At 35.1% G+C, this 14,393-nt stretch overlaps 1 protein-coding gene across 2 annotated transcripts; it reads right to left on the reverse strand.

The window, feature by feature from the left end:
• Positions 1-635: 635 nt before the first annotated feature.
• Positions 636-5,501, reverse strand: LOC104606056 (phosphatidylinositol 4-phosphate 5-kinase 6-like). 2 transcript variants are annotated; one of them, XM_010271093.3, is made up of 8 exons: positions 4,011-5,501; positions 2,820-2,987; positions 2,543-2,708; positions 2,330-2,446; positions 2,028-2,221; positions 1,770-1,903; positions 1,597-1,675; positions 636-1,470 (listed from the first exon to the last, which is right to left on the reverse strand). In XM_010271093.3, the coding sequence occupies exons 1-8, from the start codon at positions 5,177-5,179 to the stop codon at positions 1,182-1,184; spliced, it is 2,316 nt and encodes a 771-aa protein (XP_010269395.2). In that variant the 5' UTR covers positions 5,180-5,501; the 3' UTR covers positions 636-1,181. The 2 variants fall into 2 exon arrangements, with proteins under 2 accessions (XP_010269395.2, XP_010269394.2); XM_010271092.3 differs by having other exon boundaries at positions 1,770-1,906.
• Positions 5,502-14,393: the final 8,892 nt, after the last annotated feature.

A 14,393-nucleotide genomic window follows, 5' to 3' on the forward strand; every position in this document is an offset into this window, starting at 1 on the left:
TTTTTAGACCATGGGGTTGGCCAATGCTGCATGAATCCTGTTTCACTATTCCATTAATATGTGCTCTTCAATCATTTCTTACCACTCTCTTTCCAGCACTCTTTTATCACTTGATGGAGTTATTTCATATAAGCTCATTTATGCCTTGTGTCCTTTCTAGTTTTCCCACAGGATAGACTTGCAGGTTAGGGTTTGGGGTCTAACACTTTAGGTTGGGCTAGGGTTTACCTAAATCCTGACTTACCCACCAAACACCAAAAGCCCCAAACCTAATGAAGGTAAGTTTCAATGCCAGGTCTCCACTACAGCCAGCATGAATATTCGACCATTTAACACTTTCATTTGGCTATGAGCCTTGGTTCAATTTAACCATAAAGTTGTCTTTTGATAAATTCTGTCTAGTCCACTGTTTCCAAGATACTGTCTACCCATCCCATTTTGTTGTGCCAGTAATTTATAAAAGAATTTCTCAACTCATAAGGTTGCACATTTTTATGCAAAATTGCATTAAATTTTTCTCATAGCCTGAAGTTGACCTTCCTAAGTTTCTTTTCTCTATCCCTTCACTCGTCTAGATATGAGATTAACATTAATGAAAGCACAATTATCCAGAGCATTTTATACACCAGACAGTCTTGAAGTCAAAAACAATTAACTTGATAAATGGAATAAGAAAAACAAGTTCAGTTCCGATACTCCTCTGTACACTTTTATTCAATAACAAAATCCCAGAGGCTCCTCTTCATCTTCTGAGACAAAAAATAAATAAATAAAAATGAAAAAGAAGAAAAGAATTCAATACAAAAGGAATAATTTCTAGTACAGGTTTACCCTCAGGTAAATTCATTTACAATTCAAATGGGCTTGCATGTTTCAATGTCAAGGCTTTCATCTATACCCTTACCAAACATATTATATATCTATAATTATATATAAAGAGGAGAGAGGAGAACAATGCCATACTATCCAGCATGCAATTCTGCAGCCACAACTGATCCTCCAAAGGCCATGTTGATGGCTACCTTCAAAACTTTGGTGGTAAGTAGAATGCCATTCCCACTAAGATTGACTATACATGAATGCCTTCCAGCAGAAATTCCAAGAATACATCAGCTGGCAAAACAAGGCACTGGATGCTGTCAAACCTGTATGTGACAGTTGCAGTGGCTTTCAGCTGGTGTTCAAGTGTCTTCTGTGAAAACTTTGAATATAAAATCACGGAAGCGTCTTGAGTATTGCTTTGGATCGACTGCTGATATTGAGGTTGGGTCATATTGGATGGATTTGTATGCATGTTCTAGTTTCTTGCTGATATCATAGTCTTGAAGTATGTCAATGATACCAAAGAATAAAATCACATCACGGAACTCTCCTGTAGGCTCTCCAACCAGCTGAGAATCACAATCACTTCTTCTCACTGTTTGCTCAACCCGTGCTGGCATATTGATACCCAACCTGATAGATGCCCACCTGCAGCATTTGATGCAAAAAAGAATGCTTCAAGGAAAAATAAAAATATGAATAGCTGACAGGGGATATTAGTGTCACATATGATATCATGACTAACTACAGCTTTCATATGAATCAACTATATACCGGCTGGGGTCAAAGAGATGATCCATGTCCACTCTAGGAAGATGAGGAGCTGTTCCTTCACTCTCATGGTCGCCATTACCTGTAAGAGAACACAACACTAAGTGTCTGTTGAATACAAGATCAAGCTGAGATAATAAAAACTAGGAACAACATAGTTAAGGATGAGAAATAACCCATGGGAGTTCGAACACTAGAATGACGACCCTCATCTCTGGTATATGATGAATCTCTAAAATGAAGGCCCACCAAAAGACTGTAGTCCATAATTCTCTCCTGTTCAAGGAACTCACAGTCTCTATCCACTTGCCTGCTAAGGACAGTTTTAACAAGCCAAAAGAATAAATTAAAAAAAAAAAAAAGACATGAACATAATTGATAAAAATAAGTAATTTTTTCATTGGAATTTAGAGATTTAGTTAAGCTGAATTCACCTATGAAGCTCTTGGAACCATGTTCTTTGCAGTCGGAATATAAAATTAAGGTCAAGGTCCTTAAGGGTTGTGTTCTCATCAATCTCTGCCTCAGGCTTATCTGTTGTCCGGCCATGGGAAGAACCTTTCAAGTCAAAGCGCCTCTGGATGGGATACTCAGTGCAGAACAGATTTCCCATTATAACAAAGCGAACCTGGTTCAACAGAAATTTTATAAGCTTGCAAGGCATTGCTACCTCACTTGTTCATGTTTGAGAAAAATTCTAGGGACTCAAAAACAAGTGTTGATTTTATGTTCCTACCTTCTTTTGTGCAGCTCCAGTTAACTTCACACAATGCAGACCAAAAAACCTAGTAACTAGTGTGTTCTCAAAGGCCCGAACATGATTATAGTAGGCTGGAAGCATCCTTATAAGCACCTACACCAGGATGGCGAAAGAATCAAAAAACGAATTAGGTCAGTGGAGTTGATCTTGGTTCAAACCAAGACACAGGTAGCAGAAAAAGGAACATACCTTCACTTCTGATTTCTTCATTGTCTTGATCATGTAGCGGTCATCATTGGTCAAGTAAAAGAAGCTTCCACTTTTACCTGGAGAGGAGAGTTCCCGGAGTGCATCATTTCCACATATTGATATCATGTAATCAGCTGGATCCACCTTGAACAATTTCCGGAGTGTTCTGGTACAGATTATAATGAACAATAATTAAGTTGCAAGGACAGTTGAATGGAAGTAAGCAACATGAAGCAAAGTGTGTGACGTCAACAAAGAATATATTTCAAGACTTAACCTGAAAACCAATGGGCAGTAATCTTTCCACCTAAATTCACAGGATTGGTGTGGTGGAGTATGCTTGCTTCCCTCAGGAGGGAATTTTGTCCATACTTTTTCCTTGGGGTCAAAAGCTGAAGCCTTCAGATCAAGGGTTGCAATTGGGCCGGGTCTTCCTACAGAATGCCTGTTGAATTGAATCACATTTTAAGAGTGAAAAGAAAATAGTGATTAAAATAATCACTATAGAAAATTCCAATTCAAGACTACTAAATTAAAACTGTTGATTATTTAACAGATTAAATTAAAACAATACATTCTTTTACTTCAGTTGCTTCTTCCTAACAACAAGCTTATAAGGGGATGTCATGCCTCCCAAACTTGGATTAAGTTGTAATTGACTCACTATTACTCAACAGATCAGCTAAAAATTTAGAAATCACTACTTGAATATGGTGGGATGGGGTACTAACCTTGTCTAATCCACCATTTAGAACCCTAAGATTTTTCAATACTTAATGAATGATGAGTAAAGAGAAACAGCAAAGTCCAATTGTAGCTCATTGAACAGAAGCAAATGATAAATATAAAATTTTATCTATTGAACTTCAAAAGATATTCTCAAAGAGAAGAGGATGTCAATAAGAACAAACAGAATGAATCTGAATTTCACGTAAAGAGTCTGGAGTGCAAGATCTAGATTGCAAAACACAAGTGAATACATGGTAACCTTTTCTACAGGAGAACAAGTGATAAGAATGATGATAAAAGCTAAAGAAGAAACACAAAAACATGAAAGTACAGCAATTTATTTCAATCTAGGTAGTCAGTCACTTGGATGATATCTATGTAATTTATAGGGTAAGAAATATTTTTCCTCTTTATTATTCATGCGTGGTGCTAACTGCCACAGATTTCATAAACTCTTTGAAATTTTACAGAATATGATTTCCAAAATATAGTATCAGGCAAATAGTATGAATTGTTTTCTATCAATGGATAATATAATAGAATTCCTTACAAGAGATGGCTTTTAGCTACCCAATATAGCATTATTCACAAAAGGGGGGGGGGAATGAAGTAACCAACAATAGAAGCTGAACATGAACAACCAAAAGGGCCCAATAAAAGCAGGAAAAAAGGAGAACGAAGAGAAGGGAAGATCAACAAAAAGACACAAAGCAGAATGCCATTAGATCAGTAACACTACCTGATTCCCAGCTGCAGATTGAGCATGAGTTCATAGTTCTTATGCCCCTTAGAGATTGTCTCTCCCTGCCGCTTCGTCTCCCTTGGTTGCATTTTCAATTGCTGCAACCGAGCTCCGGCGTCCTCGACCTGAGGCCCCCCAATACCATCATCCCCATCTCTGCTCGGCATTGAATTTGCATCAACAATGTCACAAGTGATGTCCCCATCAGACTCCGAAATATAAATCCTATCAAGTCCCTTATCTGTACTCCCCCTCCCATCCACCGAACTTCCCCTGGGCTTATCCGGAGCCTTGGACGACCTCCCCTCAGCTCCGGGCCAATTAACCGACTTCTGGGACGGCAAAACCGAAACCTTCTCACCAGGACAAATCTTACATTCATTCAGATCAACCGAGAACACCTCGCGAGGATCCCAATCATGATTCCCAGATGCCGAGGCGCCGGATGGGTAATAAGTCCCACTCTGCTCTTTTGGGTCCTTGCTCCAGGTGCCCACGTAGAAGCTACCGTCAGACCACCTGAAAGTTCCATTCCCTTTGGGTAATCCATCTTCCCAAGACCCATCATATCGATTCCCATTTGTCCAGATTAAAGTTCCGCTGCCGCAGATAATACCATTCTTCCATTGCCCAATGTAATGATTCCCATTCTTCCACTGGTATCGGCCATTCCCATCTTGGGCACCACGCCGCCACTCCCCATCATAGGAATCGCCATTGGCGTAGTGTTTAACACCTTGGCCGTGCTTGAGGTTCATAACCCACGACCCACGATAGGTGTCGCCGCTCGAACCAGTGTAGGTGCCCTTGCCGTCCATGTACCCACTTTTGAAATCTCCTTCGTAGGTAGCCCCAGATGGCCAGCTGAATTTACCCTTGCCGTTGGTCTTCCCACGACACCATTCCCCGACGTACATGCACCCATCGGTCCACAGATACTTGCCGTTACCGTGCGGAAGGTTGTCGACCCATTGCCCTGTATAGAAGTCGCCATTGGCGAGCATCTTCTCGGCGTGGTAAGACTCCGTGGTAGAACCACCACCGTCTTCGTCGTCGGCATGGGCAACCGACATTGTCGAGAATAAGCCGCTTCCGCGCTTCTTTGCAGCTGCTTGTGACTTGCGGACCGTTGCTTCCCAGGCTTTTGAAACCTGTTCTCTGCTCATCTTCACTACAATCCTTTCTCCGCCACCAGTTCACATCACATTCCCAGTCTTTAGCGAATTTCTTCACCCATTCAAACCCAACTCGGTAAATCCGTCTCAGCTCCTTCCTTGAACTCAGAAACCCAGATTGCACGATCAATCTCCTTTCAATCTCTGCAATCTTTCTTGCTTTTTCCCCTTCAGTTTGGCTGTTCGTCTGTGTATTTTTCCTCTGTAACTGTTTTGTTTTGATTAACGGGAAAGCAAAAAGCGCAATGGATCCAAAGACTGACTTTTTCTTTCCGAACCGAGGGACAAACAAGCGTTTGGGTTTTTTTTCTTCATTTTTTCTTCTTTTTTTCTGGGGTTTTTTCTTTTCTTCCTCTGTTTTTTTCTTCTTTATTCCCGGTTTCATCTCCGATAACTTCTAATAAGCCTAACATTTGGAGGGATAAGCGAAATGGATGCTGTGAGAAGTGGTTAACTTTAGAGAGAGAGAGAGAGACAGGCACACAGACAGAGACAGATGAACGATATTAGTTATTCAATCATTGAATGATTGTGAGCAACGACTGATGAGATGGGGAAGGAGGAGGTTGGTTCTCCACTATCTCTGGTTTCTCTTTGTGGGGTTATTAATTCACTGTGAACCGCGTCAAACGATCTAGTCTTGCCGGGTTATCTGGATTCTTTCTATATGACTATTATGGGAACTTGGGAAGGAGAGAGGGACAAGTTAGGGCCATGGATTTAGTTTGACTCTGTCTGAAGTCTGAACAAAACAGAGGAGTAATGTTTTGGTTGGACGAGGAAAGACGTTTCAGTTCTATCGACATTGTCGGGCTTAGAAGGGCAGCATGATGTAAAGTGTTGTTTGCTGACTGCTGAATTCGCTGGACTGAATGAGAATGGGACAGTTGGAGTGTGTTTCTACCATGGTTTTTAAACCGTGGTCGACTCGGACGGTTGGACCATTCGGCCTATAAACTGTTAAATCAACCTGTTTCATTTCACCCCTCACCTGGTCCTCTTTCAAAAATTGCCGAGTTGGTCAGCCATCCACTGATCCGGACAGTCGAACTTTCAATCCATACCATTTGGACAATGGTTTTTGACAATTTTTGTTTTAAGGAAAATCTATGATGTGGAAAAGACATGGTATCAAAGAGTTTTGACTAATCAAAATTCACTCATAAATTTTGATAAATAACATCTAATTGGCTATGCGCTTATAATTCTAGTTGATTGATCGAAACCTTTTCAAATATCATATCTTTCCGATATCATAGTCTAACCTTTTGTTTTAATATTTTTATTTTTTAAATTACAATGAAATATCCATTCCGACCAGATGGTCAAATCATTGACCCAGAAACCAATGGCCAAAATGATTCCTATAAACCTTATGATTGTATCATATTTAATTTAACTTTTACACCCGGATCCAAGACAAGTATCCCCTTTATATTTTATTGATAGATATTGCTAGAGATATAGATATATACACATAGTTGAACTCTGATCAGACCAATCAATTCATTGTTCAGCCAGGTTTTTGAGTCCACTTGTTCTCTGTATAATCTTACTTCCTTATAATCATCCATCATCATCATCCAAGCCTTGTACCAAGTACATGGGGTTTGCTATTTGAATCCCGTTTTCCATTCTATTTTAATATTTTTAAATTATTAGCACTTAAATTATTTTTTACTATTTATATCCATGCCCTTTTTTTATCTATACTTAGCTTTCTGGTCCCTTCAAGCTGCAACATCTCTTCTTCTTATGGGTGCTTTATTTTTATGGTCTTTTATGCATATAATCAAATCATCTTAATCTACTTTTTCTCATTTTATCACTATTGGTGCTATTCCTGAGTTCCTTTGACTGAGTTGATGATCCAGTGATCTAATTGGTTCAACCATTGAACCATTTTGCGCAATAATAGGTTGCTAGACAGCCACTAACCCATTTAACAATTTTTATCATCAATGACAATAATACCCATTTATCAAGCTTACTTTTGTACATTTTTTTATAATAACTTGTTTATGCTTTTACAGTATTTTTATTTATTTTTTATATTTTTATTATATGATTTATGATATCAGGGTTTAGTTGATATATATGGTTGACATGGTTAACATGACCTAGTTGGATTATGTGGATTGCTTTTGGATAAAAAAAACTAAATAGACCAATTTGACAACCTAAAGGGTACTGTGGTTCAATGAAGGAACAATTCTTGATACATTAATATTTTTACATTGAGATCACAATATTTAATCAATTTTTTATAAAACCAGTCAATCAATCTGCAGTTTGGTTCGTTTCTCGAAAAACATGTTTATACATCAATCTATGGTTTTTAAAACCGATCTGGAGACTGAATTGGTTAGGGGTCCAGTTACCGGGTTGAATGATCGGCCCGTTTTAACTAAAAATAAAAAAATAAAAAATTATCAAAACCGTTTGAATGATTCGAATGATTAATCATCTGGGTCAGCGGTTTACTGACCAAAATCAATGATTTTAGGAAAAACAGAACTGATCACCTGACCTGTTACCAGTTTTTCCGATCCGGTCCAGTTTTAAAAACCATGCATCAATCCATTCCTGTGCCTATCCTTCTCTCCATGCAATCTTGAATGATACTTGAGATTATACGACGGAATTGTCTCTTGACAAAGGCATGCAATCACGAGCTTTGAATCTCCCTCTATAATAAACTAGGCTGGCATTTAAAATAAGATATCATACACCCGAATTAGACCAGTGAACAGAATTGCCATACTAATTGATTGAACCGAACTAGGCTAGGCGGAGCATCAAGTCATTACCTATGCTGAACCCAAGCTTCTCCAAGTAAGTGTACACAATTGGAATATGAATTATGACAATGTTGAATATATAGAAAAAGATGCTTCTTAATTGGATCAACTAGGGACAAGCCTACCATGTAGAGGAATCGTGTGGCCAACCCAAACTGTCCATCAGATAGGGGACCATATTGATCAGCAACGTCTTCATTCTTCTGTCCAAATTAGTCCCATACTCATTCTTGTTTTAGAGTTTTGTCCAATCAACAATAGTTATTAGGGATTTGGATTTTCTAAGTTGATGCCCATAAAGAAGGCCTTTTTTTTTTCAAACACATGGCAGGCGACAAAATTTAATTCATGAATTAGCTAGTTAAGGACTCTACTTAATTTATATGCAGTGATCATGCATGGATAACTTTAATTTAACTTAGTAAGTTATAGTCATATTTGTTTTATAATATAACCAGTATCATTAGTTAACTTAGTTTTATTAACTTATTTTATCATATAAATCTTTAGGCTGCGCTTGGAAACGATGCAAATAGAGCATAAATTCTAGTTCAGAGTAAATTTGCATTCTGGTTCATTTTTGCTTGTGTTTGGTAATATTGCATTTATGCATTGATAAATGACAGATCAATGCATATTTACATTGATAATAAGATGTAAAAGTACATCAATGCATTCAAGTGGGGTTTTGATAAAAAAAAAACATATGCCTTATTTAAATTCATGTTTGCATCTATTACAGCTAAAAGTCTATTTGGCAAGAAGGTAAAGGTAAATTTGTCAGTGCAAAACTAACCCAACTTTACAATTTATGTGAACCATATTACGCTCTACATATTTGCTTTCACACTTATTTACATCGTTTCCAAACACAGCCTTAGCAGTATTATTTTTCTCATTAGACTATATTTCCAACGCAGATTTGAAGAGGATACAATTTTTGCACTCTGTTTAGTTTTGTATTCACATGTTTCTAGTGCAAAATTTGTAACACTTTCGTGTTTCAATTCTCTCTCATATGAAGTGGAGACTACATCTTGCTTCCAACCTCTCTCAAAGATATAACCTCTTCCTATCCCCATTTTCTTTCATATAAGGTAGGGGCAACATCATTTCACTTATTTCACTTCTCAAGACAGAAGGACAATGTCAAATCTAAAGCAAAAGTAAGCTGGAATTTGCATTCAACATATATTGCACTCTCATGCATTTTATACCAGTGTGAGTGAAATTTGCACCCAAACAAACAGAGCCTTAGGCTGTGCTTGGTTGCAATGCAAATAAATTCACACTGATGCAAAGCCATGGCAGTGCAAATGATTTGAGTGTAAATTCTGACCTATTTTTGTTTCAAATTTTAGATTATTTTGTCTAATTGCAGTACAAATGAAGCAAATTAAGACATGAAGCAGAATAAAATAAAATCCAAAACAAAATTAAACAAGAATTTGCATTTTTTACATTTACACTCCCATGCATTTGTATTAATACAAATAAATTTGCATTGCAACCAAACATAGCCTTAAATGAAATGTCAACACAAGCTGCTCAATGAAATTATAAATGTTGTATACTTTATAAATGGCACATTGGGTTAGGGACAAGTAACTAGTAAGCCTCTGTTTGGTTTGAAAGAAAAAATAGAGAAAGGAAGGAAAAGGTAGGGAGCCCTATAAAATTCCCTGGGGTCCAAAATAATTTGGGAAGAAATGCGTAAAACATGAATAATTTGGATTATGAAAAATATGGGAATAAAAATTTTTAAACCTTTAATTTCATATATTTTTAAAGTTTAAAAAATAGAATATTATGTATGCATATATTAACCTATTGTATACAAATACATATTTGATTGATCTTTTATTGTATTCAACCAATTTTCTTGCCGTATTTTCTTAGTTTTGAATTGTAAATAAACATTTTCATTATCGTATTTATGCATTACACATATTTACTAACTGCAGGTGGGATTTGATTCCAATTCTTGTTTTTAAATAGAAATACATCTACATAACTATTAGGGGAAATCTCTTAAACTACTCCTATAAAACAAAATGGGCTAAAACTTCACCTACTGTTTGGAAAGATGAAAATGTCTAGTTTACCCTTCATTCTTCTTTAAATTTCTAAAATTATATTTATAACCTACAATAACCAGAAAACAGAGATTGACAGAACTCATCAGGTTATCTCTATTTACTCTTCATTGTTTTTCAAAATTTCACAAAACAACATATTAATTTTTCTTCTACCAGTGCATGTCAGATAGAGCAATTGGTGTCATTCGAAGGGAAAAAAAAAACAAATTTTTTCTTCCTTTTTTCACAACACTATCCAACAGAATAAATAGATGGATCGGAATAGAAGAAACCAGTTGTATATCACCATAAATCATATCTTAGCCTTATATCTACATTCTGTATTCTCTATTAATTGTTCGTTCAAGAACGTTTATAGAGATGTTGCTAGGTGGTGTTTAAACTTTAAACAATTAGAGAGTGGTAACTCTCTCAAAACTCCTTGTGTAAGTTGAGAGAGGCAGAAATACTAGAGAGCACATCCAAATAACAGTTGGAGTTGGACAGCAAATGGTCAATAAACACCGTTAGTATGGTATTAACTCTGATTAGGGATAGAGTCGAGCCGAGTTGAGCTGAATATTTGGATATTCAAGTTCAGTTCATCTAAAAACTATAAGGCTCAAGCTCGAATCGAGTTAGAGAATTGAACTCGAATTTGTCTTGACTCAAAAGCTTTGCAAGTTCAAGCTTGGCTTGACTCGAGCTTGACTGTGAGCCATATGTTCCCCGGAGGTTAAGAAAGAGTACTATACAAGCACTAGAATTCCCCTTTCTGGAAATAATGGAAATATTTAGGACTTCCAATCATGGCTGGTAGAATTATTAAGCATACTATGGTTCCCATAATAGACAAGGTTTAACACAAGTAAGCATTGTTTTCAACCTGTTGTTGACTATTATGGTTCCCATAATAGACAAGGTTTAACACAAGTAAGCATTGTTTCCAGCCTGTTGTTGATCTGACCATTTGAACCGTTTGAACTGTTACCCAATCATAATTTTGGATCTGGTTCTCCCAAAGCCTGGCCTTTGATAAAAAAAAAAAAAAAAAAAAAAAACTATTGATTTGGTTTGTACACCTAATGTATGTCCCTTACCAAAAAAAATCCTTTTTGGCCTCAAATCACAATTTTAATATTTTTACAAATATAAAAGAAAATAAAAAGTTCAATTAAAAATTAAAAATTAAATATAAAATAATACATATATTGCAACTAAAAAATAATTATACATTTTTATTGATAAATACATGTTTATAGAGACACAAACATATATATATCCTTTTTTAGTAAAACATATATACATAGGGAAATTGCCTAAAACTACCATGAGTTTTCAGCATTTCTCTTAAACTCACCACAACTTTTCAAAACTTCTAAAACTCACCATGTCAGTAAGTTTTTATTTTCCAAAGCTCGCATTCCCTTAATGCACCATCAATGTTTCTTAACAGAGGTGTCCACGTTGACATAAATAACAATTTTTATGGCCAAATCACCCTTGAATGGCGAGTTAGAGGAAAAGGGTCTTTTTCATTTTTCAATTTCCTTTTTGTTTACATTTTAGTGTTTTGTTATAATTTCTAAAGTTTTTATAATTTCTGTTTTTTTTATATTTTTCTATTTTCTTCTATCTATAAAATTTCCTGTACTTTTTGTTATTTATTTGCAATTTCTGTGTTTTTCTATAATTTTTGGTGTTTTTTCAACAATTTTTATTTTCTGATTTTGTTTTTCAATTTCTACAATTTTTATTTTTTGCAATTTCTTTTTTATGTATTTTATATTTGAAAATATTTTTTGAACTTTTTCCTTTTTTTCATATCTAAATATTAAAATATATGTATATATTTTATATTTTTCTATGAAGGTTAAAATAGTAATATATTAACAGTTGTTACTCTATTTAACGTCAAATTAGTGACATGGTGAGCTCTAGACATTTTGAAAAGTTGTGGTGAGTTTAAGAGAAATGCTGAAATCTCATGGTGAGTTTTTGACAATTTCCCTTTATATACATTACATATGGCTGACATGTCACAATCAAATTGGTGATCCTCAACCTGAAGGCAAAAACAATTCAGCCCTTCCTTGGATGGGTGTCATACTTAGGAGTGTCATTGTGTCGGGTCTGGGTTGGGATAGGGTGGCTCCAATCCCAAACTTATAGATCCGATTACATTGAAAACTATATTTGTTTATTTAAATAATAACTTAAAATTTAAATTTAATAATTAATATAACCTTAATAAAAATTATAGGAAAATACAAAATTATTTATATGTTAATATATTAAACATTTTTAACTAATATTATCTTATATATTATTTATCAAATTTATCATTTTAACATAAAATATGATAAAAATTATAAAAAGATTAAGAAAATATGAGTTTGAATCGTTTGAGAGAGGCAAAAGAACTGGAATTGACTCAATTATTAATCGGAACAAAATTATAGAACCAAAACTGTTATAATTGGTTGAATCGATTCGATCCCATTAGTAGACTTAACCCATTGACAGCCCTACTCATACTTGGTGAATAGTGTTCTTCAAAGCTTTAAAATGTCATCTCCATTCGTGGAGAAAATTGATAAAATTAAATGTAATTGTTTGTGGGGCTCACACAATGAACAATGCATTCCTAACTAAATTATTTTGGTGTGTTACGAAGACCAGGATTCTATGTGGGCCCAAACAATTCTATCTATGTATGGCCGGCCGGAACCTTCCATTCGTTATGAAATCCACGGCAAAAGATTCATCGGGAAGGAAGAGTATTATAGTTGGAATTAAAGTTCCATTTGGAAGGAATATAAATACAACTATGTGTACTATTTTGTATGTATTTGTATTGTACATATTTGTATTTGTACTTCTTTTTAAATAAGTCTATCCGTTTGTTTGTGATACAAACGCTGAATTGGGGTATTTATGTATCTCGGTTCTTATTTGCGAGCATTTATTTGAAACATAAAAAAGTAATGATTATTAGAGCAAAATTGTATTTTCTGACACTTTTGTAAGAAGAGAGCATTACTGTATCTATTTTGTGTTCTTTTGATAATTAACTTTTTGACTAAAGTTAATGCATTGGAACATAAAATAATTGGAGTATTTAATGATGGACCCACATTTTTACACTGATTTCAAATAAACAAGATGAACACAAAAACGATTTAAAATATGAACCGTATTTACATTCACCAATCGAAAATGGATAAATATGTAAAAAAGGGTTTATTTTAAGAACTGATTTAGGGCTTGACACCCTTGTTTGGAAAGATAAGTAGGTTTTAGATGTTCCCCTTGTTGATTCAAGGCTAATAGGACCTCTGCCCCTAAATAATGTTATCTAGTGTCTGACTGTATAAAAAACTCTGATTGGAAACTCACCTCCCTGCAATTACTTTTCCCAGAGCCAGTCCTTCAGGAGATATATCATATGCAATTCCGTTATCTAATGCTCAGTCTACACCAGACAGATGGTATTGGGGCTTAAGCAAGAATGGCCAAGTCACAGTCAAATCGGCATACGAATTCTTCCTTTGGTTAGTACCGATTTATATCTTGCCTATTGTCATATTATTCCACCAGCTCTCTGCCTTGTTTGCAAAATGGAAGAAGATATTTCTCATCGTTTTTTTGTTTGTCCCTTTGCTTTATATCTATATATATTAATATATAATACATTAAACAAATTAATATTAATTATATATATAATATTTTTAGTAGATTTATTTTAACCAGGTCCATTCGGTCAGATCTGACTGTTCGAAGAACCAATCGGTTTGGTTTTGGTCTAAAATTACAGATTCTATCGGGTCTGATTCAGTTGTGGGTCCTTAATATTTCTTGTCAGGTTGGTCTTCGATCTATTTGGACCCAATCCAGACCTAACCCATTGACAGCCCTAGCCAAACTCAAAATTTTGAAATATTATATCACTCACTTGCAATTACATGCTAATGGAATGTTAGTGTTAACCATAAAGTAGAGTTAGTCAATTGCCATAAAACTCAGGGGTACTTTTAAGGGATTTTGTAAACAACAAAGGAAATTTTATTCCATTTCCTAAAACTTAGTAATAGTTAAAGAGATTATCCCTAAATACTATTTTACATAAAATAATTTTATGAAAATAATATTTGAAATTTTGAATAATATTAAAATATAGTATCTTCCTAATAAAAATTTATAATACACAATAATTCCTATCGTGTTTAAATTTTGTAATTACCCACTGGTTAAAGTCTAAAAGTGCAACGAGTCTACATGTTAAATTATACCACTATTCTTGTATAAAGTTTATATCAAATTGAA

This window comes from Nelumbo nucifera, chromosome 2, assembly GCF_055504915.1.
Source record: "Nelumbo nucifera cultivar China Antique chromosome 2, China Antique-T2T, whole genome shotgun sequence".
In the NCBI taxonomy this organism is placed as follows: domain Eukaryota; kingdom Viridiplantae; phylum Streptophyta; class Magnoliopsida; order Proteales; family Nelumbonaceae; genus Nelumbo; species Nelumbo nucifera.

Coding starts and splice junctions, on each gene's coding strand:
- LOC104606056 (XM_010271092.3), bottom strand. CDS start 5,179: ATGAGCAGAGAACAGGTTTCAAAAGCCTGGGAAGCAACGGTCCGCAAG. Junction 1,676..1,769: donor TAGTGTTCGAACTCCCATGG/GTTATTTCTCAT, acceptor GTTCTCTTACAG/GTAATGGCGACCATGAGAGT. Junction 1,471..1,596: donor CATCTCTTTGACCCCAGCCG/GTATATAGTTGA, acceptor CAAATGCTGCAG/GTGGGCATCTATCAGGTTGG.